Source organism: Thunnus thynnus, chromosome 22 (genome assembly GCF_963924715.1).
Source record: "Thunnus thynnus chromosome 22, fThuThy2.1, whole genome shotgun sequence".
Taxonomy (NCBI): Eukaryota; Metazoa; Chordata; class Actinopteri; order Scombriformes; family Scombridae; genus Thunnus; species Thunnus thynnus.
Window position 1 is genome coordinate 20,890,255 of NC_089538.1, and position 13,413 is coordinate 20,903,667.

A 13,413-nucleotide genomic window follows, 5' to 3' on the forward strand; every position below is an offset into this window, starting at 1 on the left:
AAGAAGAAGAAGAAGAACGAGGAGGAGGAGGAGGAGGAGTGCGTTGTGTCTCGGGAAGGTGTTGAAAGGTCTGACCTCTTCACCTCTGAGGTCGGCTTAGCTCTGTCTTTCTGTCTCTCACACACACACACACACACACACACACACACATGCAGAGAAACTGTTTTATCCATTAAAGCAGTGTCGCAGCGGTTTGAGTGACAGGCCATTGGGCAAAGAAGTGGATTTACCATTAGAAAAGAAAGCCAGAATGTCCAGCACAGTTTGCTGTACTTGGTAAAGGAGGGGGGGGGTCGACTGGAAAATCACACACACACACACACACACACACACACACACACAGCCTGATTGTTAAATGTCGAAAATGACCTGTACCCACACAGGCACGCGCCTGTAACAGCTTCATTTATTTTTCTAGTAAACCTGGATGTGGAATCCCATTTGCAATCAAGACCTCCACTTTGTTCCCGTTTTTTTTTTTTTTCTTCTTCTCCTCCTCTTCTATCCATTCTCCTTCTTTTCTCTTCTCTTTCTCCATCTCTCCTTCTCTTTTCCATGTTTAAAGCGCATGATTTTTCCAGCCTTAGCAGAGCAGCGACGGGGCCACGAACAATACTCCTTTTGTTACGACTCGCTCAAATAGAGCACACGCTGAGAAATGTGGACAGAGTTGTGATCAATATAAACACGGGCCTGAAGCCCAACACACTGACTAGAGCTGATGAGAGGAGAGCAGCAGCAGCAGCAGCCGGTCCATCACACTGGTCAGACTGGGAGCTCTGAGCTGCACCAGTATAGGCCAGCTGGAACTCACTGGGTTGTTCTGACACCAGAGATGTTATTAGACTGTTTTACCTGTTGTGTTCTGCTTTTGTGTCTTTTACTTCTTCTTCTCTCCTCATTTGTTTTCTTTTTTTGCTTCCATATATTCTCTCTTGTTTTGTTTCGTTAATATCAAGAATTTTCTCTTTGTCTTGTTTTCTTTCGTTCGTTTGTTCATTCACTAGTTTCTAGTTCTGTTTCCTCAGTCTTGTTTTGTCTTTCTATTTTTTGTTGCTCTCGCTTTCTGTCGTTCTTTTCTTTCTTTGTTGTTTCTTTCTGTCGCTCTCGCCGTCTTGTTTTATCTTTCTATTTTTTGTTGCTCTCGCTTTCTGTCGTTCTTTTCTTTTCTTTATTTACCTTTTCTGTTTATTTCTTTATGTCTTAATGTTTTTCTTCTTTCGGCGTCTTCGCTTTTATTTGTGTTTGTTTCTTTCTGTTTTTTTCTCTTCGCCTGTTATTATGCTTTCGTCATTTTTTTTTTTTCTCATTCTGTCCTCATGCTCATTTTTTATTTCTTTCCTTTGTTTATTTCTCATTGTTTTGTCTCTGTCATCAACTTGTCAGTTTGATTGACCTCATACAACTTAATGAGTCTTGTTTCTCTTATTTCCATTTATTTCTGTCTTTTCCTTTCTTGCTTTAATTCTCTTCGGGCTCCATGTTTTTCTTTTCTTTTACTTTGCACAATCTGTATTTCTCTCTCTCTCTCCACATCTCTTTTTTGCCTCCACTGTTTATGTGGTGTTGCAGAGGTCACCCACACACACACACACACAATCTCAGCCCTGCGTTTCACCTCTGTGCTCTCTCTCAGGGACAGCCAACACTGTATAATGAAGAGTTCATGGCCATTCGCTGCCACTCGTCTGTTGAATACACATTGTTCAGCTGAGGGTCAAACTGGGAATTAAAGTTTTGTCACCTCACATCAAACTAAAAGTAATTCCAAAACATTATCCAGATCTAAACCAGCAGAGGTTCACGTTCTCTAGCATCCACATTATTGTTTTGTTTGCAACTTTTGTGATGTTTTCAATGGACATTGTTCAGCCAAGGGTAAGATTAAAGAATTAATGAACATAGTTGTGTGTTTCAATACAACATTCCCCTCTAGATCTTTATTTTTAACATACTGCACTTTGTGTCTTGTAACTTTTTTTTTTTATTATTTGAATAGCTATTGTTTTAGTCGAGGATATCCATGTCAACTGGAGGCTCAGACAGAAGCAACATAAAGACATCAGAAGTTTTGTGATTAGCACAGATCAGTGGAAGCTAGTCGTCTTTTACAGGTAGCATTGGTGGAAAATGGACGTGGCCCCTAGAAGCATCAAAAACCTCTGGATATACACGTTTACATACAGAGAAAGGTATCTCGATAAAGTGGCCACCACCAATTTTACACATAAAGGTCCGTTTACTCGTCCTGAGGGCTGCTAGTCACCAGAATTATGATATTGTGTGCATGATGGGACATTTAGGATCCAGTGTTGTGGTCTAAAAGTCTGGATATCTCGTCTTCTGGTTCGATTTTGACCATCGTCCCCCAACTTTATTGAAGTGCAAGTCTAAATAGCTTTATTATCCTTTTTAACTGAATGTCCAGCAGTAGAAAAATACATCTAGTAACTGAGACCAATCTTGCACCATTCTGATTGTTATCACAGTATCTCATATCAAATATCTTCCTCCTAATTGGTTGATGTTGCATGTCTGTTGTGGTGGATTATCCAGTTCACCACTATAACTTAAATCTGGTTAGACTTCCACTTGAAGTTGAGATGATGAGATGTGTTTATTTGCCGTTCCCGTCGTCTAGAAGTCTACAACTACACTGCACACGTGTCGATACATCAACTAAATGACTGACCGCTTTACATTTCTGCTACATAAATGCACTTTTCACCCAGATTTGCCTTCTTAATGGCGACAAGAAATCACACTGATTAAAGCATTCGACATAAAACTGCTGGTAATGACTCAGCAGTCCAGTAATGATGTAGCACAGTGCGACGTTAAGCTAGTTCTTATTGAATTAACTCGGTCAAGTAGCGGCATGCAGAATTAACTGTTACAGAAATATAGTAAATCTCTTACGCATAGCAAAGCTCCGAAACATACAGTGTAAGCAGCTTATGGGTTCAGTGAACTTATTCAACTTAAAGAAAGTCCAATATGAACTAATTGGGCTGCGGGGAGAGAGAGAGCGGAGGTAGAGCCAGTGAAACTTACAAGATGGAGAGAGACGTAGGGCTGCAGCTAACGATTAATCTGTTGATTGTTTTCTCGATTAATGGATTAGTTGTTTGGTCCATAAAATGTCAGAAAATGGTGAAAAATGTCAATCACAGTTTCCCAAAGCCAAAGATGGTGTCCTTGAATGTCTTGTTTTGCCCACAACCCAAAGATATTCAGTTTATTGTCATAGAAGACTCAAAAAAACAGAAAATATTCACATTTGAGGAGCTGGAACCATAGAAACTATTATCTAAAGTAGGGGAATAGTTGATAACTGAGCGATTGGACGGCAAGACGGCTACTGGAAGTAATGACCTTTTATAACAATGTCAGATGTCAAACATATGGCAGAAAGATCCAAATTTGGACTTGTTATTGGGAACATCATCAAGTAGCGACAGGTGCCAGATGCCAGAAGTGATCAGGTCAGATTCACTTACTTGATGAAGCTCAAGAAAAGTGAGAAAAATGACTCGTGGTTGGATGAAATGGCGGTAAAACACAGTCTAGGGGTTCTCTATAGCTACTAAAACACTGGTGTGTTTGTTAAACTCTATTTTTATTCCAATATCTTTGCTCCTATCATAGCGATAGCAGGCGCATATGTACATATATAGAATAATGTCATTAACAGACCTCAGTGGGCAGCAGTGTAGATATATATATGTGTGTGTGTTGGTCAGATGGTAAAGGGGGGCCAGTTATCTACCCAGTCCTGGGCTCTTATCTCTGAGCTCACTGAGGACTGTGGGTCCTGGTTTAGGCCCTAGATAGGCACACAACACACAGCAAAGAGAGAGAGAGAGAAAGATAAGAGAGAGAGAGAGAGAGCTTCTGTGTAATGGAAAGAGATACGAGGTGGTCAAGTTTAGAGAGCCGACGTTGTGTTTTTAGTTTGATGTCTGACCAGTGACGCCAACTAAAACTGAACAGCAACCAGTTTAAGTCATCAGAGACACACACACACACACACACACTCTCTCTATCTTCCTCTTACACACTCTCTCACTCTCATGACCTTATCTCAACTTTCCCATCGTTCAGTGGCGGTTCTAACCTTTTGGTTTTATACCTCATTAAAAAAAAAAAACCCTCCTCCTCCTGAAGTCAGTAAGAGCCTCAAACATCCTTTAAGCGTTTGGCTGCCTACCTCTCTATTGTCAGCGGTAAAATGCAGCCTCACAGTTTGGACCGCATCTTAACTTTTCCAGTTTAGTAAAAAGGAGCGCGGCGAGGTTAATCCTGACAGCTGAAAAGGTATTACACGGAAATGTGGGATTGAATATTCAACAATACAACAATATTCTGAGATGAAGTTAAACCAAACTGGTTTTGGCTTGTCATTTAGTTATTTACCAGTCCTTAAGTTCGTTAAAAGTCTGACAAGGTCATAAAATATCTTCAGTAGTGATGTGAAATCCCAACTTATGAACACTAAATATGTTATTGATGCCATAAGTAGATGAAAACTGGCTTTCTTTATATGGAGTTAACATACACATTTAACTAGCATTAAACTAGTATATCCTTAATTTGATGACATCACATACATCTGTTATTGCAGTAGGTGTTTCTTTTATTGCAGATTGCAAGTCGTTGTATTGATATTCAATCAAAATCAATACAAAAAATGGAAATTAATGGACATATTGTACCTAACGAACGCATCCTATGCATATTTTTTCTTTTACAACCCATTTGCAGTTTCAGAATATTCTCTAGTGATGTTCGGCTTTGTTTCATCACTTAAAACTGGATTTATCTATAATTCCAGGCGCCGCTATGATGGTCAAACTCCCAGATTCATCTCATCCACACTCACACACACACACACACAGGTCTTAACCTCTAATTTGTGTTCTAGGGTTTGCGTGATGTGTTTGAGAACTACTACAGAAAGCAGAGGAGGAAACAAGCTCGCCTCGTACTGCAGCCTCACTCTAACATGGTATGACCCCTGCACCCTCACTGTGTGTGTGCGCTCGTTTATCTACACACTCCTAACTACACTTTACCTGTCCCTTTGCACACACACACACACACACACTTCCTCACACACACATCCCCTAATCTATAACTCACAGGTATGAATACTGAATAAATTGAAGGTTTTATGCTTTAAATTACTGTATTAAATGTAAGACGCCATTTTTTTTCTGATGTAAATTGAAAGTTAAGAACTTTTTGGTGCTGATTTGTTTTTTTGCTGTTGTGCTTTTTTTATCCCTCTCTCTGTTTTTCTCCTTCCCTCCATCTTTGTTTCGTTCTTCCTTTTTTTTTTTTTTTACATTTCTAGCATGAAACTCTGGAGGGATACCGGCGGTACTTCAATCAGATTGTCGGGTAAGTCGATCCGTATTTCACCTCTTCATCTGTTTTTTTTATTTCCAACTGAATCAAAAGTAGATTAAGTTGATTTTTGCTCATCTTAAGACCCCAAAACATCTCTATAGAATAAATATTTTTAATAAATGGAGTATTGATATGTATCGAGGATGTTTTGGAAGCCCATTTCTGTCCTGTCCTGTCCTTCCATTCTTCCATCCATCCATCTATCCATCCGCCCATTGTAAGCTCTCTGTGTAACTTGGCAGAAGACCGACCCGAAAGATGGTGAGAAAGAGAGACTCTGAGCGAAAGCAAACATTTCAACGTTTAGCGACACCTCATTTCATTTCATTTGAGTGACTTCTGACCGTCTGACATCTTTTTCATCTCTCTCTTTTCTTTTTTTTTCCACCCCCTCCAACCCCTTTTTTTCATCTCTCTCTCTCTGCCCACACTCTCTTCCTTTTTTACTTTTCCTCTCATCCATCACTCCATCCAATTCTCTACGTTTCATTCACACACACACACACACACACACACACACAGAGAGAGCGGTGACGATTGATAGAGTGTGTGTGATGGCGGTTGGCTTATTGCTGTTATTCCTTCTGTCTGTCTTGACTGGAGCAGACGCTTCTATAAACATCACCGAGGCTGGACACTAACACACACACACACACTAACACACACACACACACACACACACACTCAGGTCTGTTATTCCCATTTGAAGTGTTGGAAAGTGCCATCCCATGTCTCTTATCCATTGCTGTTGTTCTTCCATCCATCCATCCATCCATCCATCCATCCAACCAACTCAACTATGCTGACTGCACGTTCTCAATAACAACTGTAAACCCGTTTTTTTCATTCATTAAACCTTTATTTACACACAACAGTCACATGAGAAAGTTGTCATCAAAAGAAAAGGTAAAAATGATAAAAACAGACACAAATGTTTCTGTTAATATCAACAAATAATTTCTGTTTTAAATGGAAATTAAAGGTTCATATGACTTGAGTGGAATTTGATAGTTTTGGCCATCATTCAGATCAGTAATAACAACATTGTTATTGTACCTAACATCTGGGGGGAAAAAAAAAAAAAAAGCGAGATGAGGCAGGAAACACGAGCAGTCAGATGATTATACAGGTTTTTAAACAAATTTCCGGAGTTTAAACTAAACTTATTTGGAAGCGAAAACGGTGAGAATATTTTCAAAAATGTCTGTTATAAACATCCAAAAAACAGTTTAATGACTATGACTTCTCGTTTCAGCTTTGACCCATTGTACTCGCACACAGTTGTACCATTTTTTTCCCCCTGTGTAACGAGGGATTATTAAGGGGTTGTGCTCACTTTTAGATTTTAACCTTGAATTAAAGTAGTCTAGACAAACTGGATCTAAATCAGGTCTGATTCGTCAGCCCGCTTGCGTCGGACTCCTGTTGAAAACGACGCTGCTGCTGTGTGACCCCCAGATCTCAGCGATTTACTTTTTTTAGTGAGTACATTCTTATCATAACTGATAGAAATGTTGGACACAAAAAAAAAAATCTTAACACAAAACAGGAAGAAAGCAATCCAGAGAAGAAAATAAAAAAAAAAAAAAAATTGGAAATACATGTAAGTTTTCCAAAGTATTCACTTCAAGTAATGACAGAGAAAACTAACCATGCACAGTCCATCCACAAAGTCGACCACAGCGCGGCTCATTGTGGTCTGGCGAGGCTCAGCGGGCATCGCTTTGAGTGAGACATGTTGTCAGTGGACATAAACCAAAATCACTTTGCGGGCGATTTGATCCATTTCACACATGCGTCATTTGAAAGAAGCCGTGCAAAAATATATGATTCACGAGCGCGGTCCACGGCTTGAGACTTCAGCATCTTTTTTTTTTTTTTTTTTTTTTTTTTTTTTTACGCCTTATTGAACGCGCCACTTGCTGGGCTGTCGTCGATACTTGTAAAATGATTTTCAAAACCCGTGAGAAAGGGAGGGGAGGGGAGGGGGGGGAGAAAACAATGGTGTGGCTTTTCTAGGAAAAAAGTTGTCACTAAAATTATCCAAACACACATTTACAAAAATATGGAAGGTGGCGGATAACTAGTCCTGGTGTATCATGTTCAGTTTTTTTTTTTTGTCTTTGCTTTCCAGATTCTTTGTTGTGGAGGATCACATCCTTCACACCACACAGGGTTTGGTCAACAGAGCGTACGTAGAGGAGCTTTGGGAGTTGGCGCTGTCCAAAATCATCGCCGCTCTGAGGACGCACTCTGTAAGGACACACACACACACTCGAGAACACAAAACACATGTGTACGCAAATTTTTACTGACAACTAGCAGCTGAACTCTATGACACACACACACACACACACACACACATATATATACTAGACACACGCTCTGACACAATCCTCTGTATCCTCAGTCGTACTGTGACGACCCTGACCTGGTGCTGGATCTGAAGAACCTCATTGTCCTTTTTGCTGATACACTGCAGGTATGTGTGTGTGTGTGTGTGTGTGTGTGTGATTAATTGTTCCATGCGAAGGAAGGAAAGGCTCGCCATTCCTGCAGCTCTCGTTAACATCACGCCGTTTCAAACATATTTTTTTTTTTTGATGAATCTATTTTTCTTTCTATTTTGGTGTTTTTGTACTTTTCGTTCAGTTATCTTGGCACATGCCAGGTAAGCTATTTGACCCCGGAGACCCATGAAACTTGTTCAAAGCATGTTTTGTTAGTTTCAGAAATGGACGGCTGCCAATCTCCCAAACAGACTTTCTTTCTTTTTTCTTTTTTTTTTTTATATCATGTGATGTCAGTTTGCTCTCTCTCGTATATTTATTCTCCACTTTGAATGTATGAACTAACACACGGACGGATGGATTGAGTGCGGGTGGATGAGAAGAAGACGGGAGGGGATGGAAGGGAGATGCAAGGAGGGGGAGGGGGAAGGGGGGGGGATGTGGGTGAAAAAAGGCGGATGGGAGAAACATTTCAGAGAGATGAGTGAGGGGAGGGGGGAAGTGATATATGGACGGTACAATGCCCAAAAAAATCATTCTTGTGAAATGATGAGGTGCCACTGAACGGCTGAATTTCTTCTCTTCTCTGTTTTGACAACACACATGTAAGCTAAAGCAAAAAAATGTGTATTTGTAAAAAAGAAAAATCATATTGTGGCACAAACTACCTCCTAAAAACACAACCACCAACACAAGAGAACATCCCCAAATGTGTCTTTACTGTAAGGTTATTGCATTTTAAGATGTTCTGAAATCTGTTGTGTATCCATATTGCCCTCCTCCTAAACCCACATTTGATTAATTTCTCTTTTTTTTGTTTTATATTTCAAACTAATACATGTAGCTTTCAAAAAAAACATACACATATTCACAAATACATGTCTATAATCCCTTTATCAGTAGTAAAAAAAAAAAGAAGAGAAGAAGAAATTGACCTAAAAGTAGAGCTGGATGGATTAAATGCATTTTCCAACCTACATCATTTGAAGTTTTAGACATTGATTAGCTTCCTATAAGCTAGCCTGTTGCCCTGTATGCTAACTGTACTGAGTTATAATGAAATGTATCTTAAAAGTCAGGTATTTTGCAATGGCTCTTGGGTAAAACATCTTTTGTACTCGTCTTCAGTCCGACCTGCACTTGTTCAACCACGTTCCCGTACGTTCACACTGATCTGCTGGCTCTGGTTTCCTCTCCTGCAGGGTTATGGTTTCCCGGTGTCACAGCTGTTCGATATGCTGCTGGAGATGAGGGAGCAGTACGGAGAAATCCTGCTTAAGAAATGGAACATCACCTTCAGGTAACCCATCAGTGAAACGGCTCAAATCTGTTTCCACGGAAGAAGAGGCTGAAAATATGATGATATGACAACATCCAAGTTTTTGTTTTTCAGTAGCTAAAGAACATGTTTCTGAGTGCTGCACTGACCTTCCCCTTTCTAGTCATAAGGTCATAAGGTCTAGTTTGTTGTACCATAACACACACACACACACACACACACACACACACACACACACACCAGTGTTGGTTTGTGGGAAACGTCCTCGTCCTGGTTTTGAAGTTTTACGACCAACCAGAGAGAGGAAGTGTTTTAAAACAACGTCCGGAACATTCCCTACCCTTCAAAATGGGTAGTACCCTTACAAGATTATGTATGTGTGTGTGTGTTGGTGTATGTGTGTGTGTGTGTGTGTTTTGGGCTTACATGCCATTGTTTCACCATAGCTTTTGTCCAATGACACCAGTGGGACTTGCAGCGAGAACGCACAAACAAACACACACTCCCTCTCTCTCCTTCCTCCCTCTCTCTCTGTCTCCCTCTCCCTCTCTCTCTCTCACACACACACACACACGCTCACACTCACACAAACACACACACACACACACACACACAGGGGAAGCCACAGGAATGTTGTGTTGTATTGTTGGAGAGAGAGCGCTCTCCGGTTCACGGCCTCTCCATGGAACGTTGGAACGTCCGAACTCTGGAGCGCCAACAAGAAGGGGAGGTGGTGAAAGAGGGGAGGGTGGTAAGAAAACCTCAAGCATTAGAATGACCCCCAATGGGATGATTGTGTATATGTGTGTGTGTGTGTGTGTTTGAGAGGGAGAGAGAAAGAAAAGGGGTCTGATGGCATCTCACTCACTCCTGTCGGTTTCTTTTTTTTTCTTTCTCCTCTCCAGGCAGGTGTTGGACCAGGACAACTACAGTCCGATCCCAGTCTCAACAGAGCAGGAGTACAAACACTACACTTCCCAGTTTCCCCTGCAAGACCCTGAACTGGACAAGGTAGAGAGCGACACGATAAAAGTGAAAGAGCTGCATCAGTATACGTAGCAACCAGCCATTTCAGTTTAAAACCCGTCCACACAAACATTTCTGTCATATTCACAAGAAATGAAGCCTGTTGTTGCGCACAAATTGTTTAATAAAGTTTGAATAAAATCTTACTTAAATCCCTTTCTTTCCTCTAGCTTCCTTTCCCCAAGAAGCTTCCCTTCTCTGAGTTTGTGCCAAAAGTCTACTGCCAGCTCAAAGAGTTCATCTACGCTTGTCTGAAGTACTCTGAAGACCTGCATCTCAGGTACACTCCTCACTGTGTTGTGTTTTATCTCCTTCGTTGACCCAATTTGGAAGCCTGAATTCTCCCTGCAGCGTGCTAACTGTTGATCCACCACACCTGGAGTTTACAGCTGCTGCTTTCCACCTGCTGGCCTACAGCTTGATCCCTCACTGGCTTCCCACTGACAAGCACTCACTGTGTCTTTTTCAAAAATTTTAATGGATGAAAACCATCATCCATGCAGCCTAATTCTAAATTTTGTTATTTGTGGCGCTAAGATGACAAGCTAACAGCTGACTCCTCAGATTTGTTCTTGTGGTCACGTCAGATGAGGCAGGTACATTCCACAAAGTCAGCAGACCCGGACGATATATAGACTTTATCCGAGATCTGTAGAACGTATTGTTTTTGTATACACAGTGTGTAAAAATGTACAGTTATTATAACGTGCACAGAGATGTTATTTTCAGTCAGACGTAGATGATAACTGGCTACATTAGCCGGCCGGAGTCACAGCAGTCCCATAAACTATGACACGAGTAGTTACACTCTGCAAATGGCGCAGTTTATGGGGAGTGTCGCGGCACCAGATGGTTACCTGGCTCCGTCTATCATGCAGAAAATCGATCGCATCCGTGAGACAAATAGACTGAAAGAAGATCTGAGCTCTTAGGTTTGTGTGTTATCATCTCTTGATTACGAGAGGGGGGGAAGCTTTGGATTTGACTGAACGAGTCGGTCTGTCGCTGCCATGGAAACAGGTGCTAAGTTAGTTGAAGCAGCCATAGATGTGTGTGATAAAAGATCATAGTCATAGTGTATATAATGTAGTTCTTTAAGATATGTGTCATTAAAGTTTTATTGTGTTTTACAGGGTAAAAAAATGACTCAAATCATGAATTGTCCCAACGCTTGAAAAAATATCTAGATTTAAGTCATTTGGCCAGTTCGACTTTATCCAAAATTGCAAATGGTTTGGTGTTATGATCAGCTGTAACATTGTCAGAGAGAACAATACTCTATTTTACCAACAGGATAAATAGGAAACCCTTGCGGATCACCAAGCAAAGTCATTAAACCAAAAATGGCGTTCTGTGCTTGTAGACTCAGTATTTTGGATTAAAACCTACTATTATCGAATTTTTGTGTGCCCCCCCCTCTCTCCCCGCCCGCCACACACATTTTAATGATAGTTTGAATTGTGAATAAAGTGACAGCCGTAGTGCCAGTTGTGTTTGTTGGACCTCAAACCAAGCTGGACGTACGGCTGCCAGGATTTAAGCACTGAGCCGCTGCAGTGGACGACCGTTTTCGTCCCCAGTGTCCCATAACGCTTAATCTTGCTTAACACCCCCGCCCCCACCCCCGCCCCTCCAAAAAAGAATTTCTACATCACTTTCTCCCATCGTCTTCTCTCTTACACACACACACACACACATTTACACACATGCATTTAAAAACAGCAGACTTTCCCTGCACGATTGGTTCTTTCCATTCTGACCAGGAATCTTTGTCTCATTAGATTTGGCCCGCTCGAGGACACACACACACACACACACAAACACACACACACACACACACACACCACAACTCGGCAATCAAGTCCAGCTTCTGTTCCATGTTTTGTAGAGGTTAAACAGTAACCTTCTGAGTGTGTGTGTGTGTGTTTGTGTGTGTTGGTTACGGTTGATGGAAGAATTAACTAAAACAATGCAGCTACTTTTCTACCGAGGAGACGAGCAATCAGGAAACAACCTCCACTGTCTAGAAGGATTCCACAAGGCTGAGACTTGGCCAGACGCACACACACACACAAACACGTATGCAAACACACACACACACATATACTCACACTGAACAACATACATGAAGAGATGGGCACATACACACAGACGTAGGAAACTTGCGTGGGTAAAATGCAATGACTAAAATCATAGAAATACACACTTTCACACACGTTTTACAGAAAAAAAGACACATTTCTTGATATGTGTTATCAGTGTCAAGCTTGGATTTGATTGGTGGTTTCAAGCATTTTCATCTATTCATGCTCGTATCCCCCGCGGTTGTGCGTTTTGTTCTTCATCGAGTGTATTCATATTTTTATCCACTATCCGTGTAGCATCCTCGCTTATGCTCATGTGTCTATGGTTGTGTGTTTGCGCATTTTGTGTAGTTACACTCTCGTAGAGTTGCGTCTGTATTTGTCTGTGTTAGTGTGTCGGGTTCTCCGTGGGGGCTGGGAACCAGGGTGGTACCGCTGATCCATGACCGGCGGAAGAAAGAGAGACGGAGGCAAGAGGAGGAGGAGGAGGAGGAGGAGGAGGAGGAGGAGGAGGAGGAGGAGGAGGAGGAGTGATTGGAAGGGAATTGGCATAACAGGAAAAGAAAGACACCAGCTATCAGTTTTTGTGTATTCATCTCAGTGTGTATTCAGTACAGACACTTGGCGTGGTGGGATGTAAAGCGCTGACCCAAGCGGCGCTTTTTCTACCACTAAATGTGTGCGATCCCCTTTTTTTTACACATTTCTTATTGTGTTGTTGTTGTTTTTTCTTCTACAGAACACACACAGCATTGTATTTGCACATTTATCTATGAATTTCTCTATAAAAAGACGTGATTCAAAGACATAAGTACGATCTATAAATAGCGCAGTAATTCAGATAAAACTAATCACTTATACGTGTGCAAACTTCTGACAATGAGTAATTTATACACCAGAAAAAAGCTAAAAATTCTACTATTTCTTGAGCTTTTCCTCAAAAACTTTGGACTGTTTCTTTGGCCATAGAGCAAGTCAGACTATGTGTTTTTAAAATATGTCTGTTTTCAACTCTGAAATCATCTGTCTGAACTCGCCAAACTGTCCAGACAGATGTTTTTTTCAAGTAACCGTTTCTTTCTAGTCCCTCGCTGACCAGACA

General features: G+C 41.1%; 1 protein-coding gene across 8 annotated transcripts in view; it reads left to right on the top strand.

Annotated features, from left to right (window-relative positions):
* Positions 1-13,413, top strand: part of exoc6b (exocyst complex component 6B) — a 114,894-nt gene that overhangs the window by 35,972 nt on the left and 65,509 nt on the right. For 7 of the 8 annotated variants that reach the window (XR_010925516.1, XR_010925515.1, XM_067580518.1 and 4 more), the window contains exons 9-15: positions 4,925-5,008; positions 5,357-5,403; positions 7,547-7,667; positions 7,823-7,894; positions 9,125-9,222; positions 10,107-10,212; positions 10,398-10,507. Coding sequence is in view for 6 of the 8 variants with exons in the window: in XM_067580518.1 (XP_067436619.1) it covers positions 4,925-5,008; positions 5,357-5,403; positions 7,547-7,667; positions 7,823-7,894; positions 9,125-9,222; positions 10,107-10,212; positions 10,398-10,507 (638 nt within the window). In the remaining 2 variants the exon portion in view is untranslated. The remainder of the gene's footprint in view (positions 1-4,924; positions 5,009-5,356; positions 5,404-7,546; positions 7,668-7,822; positions 7,895-9,124; positions 9,223-10,106; positions 10,213-10,397; positions 10,508-13,413) is intronic. The other variant, XM_067580517.1, reaches the window with a different exon arrangement.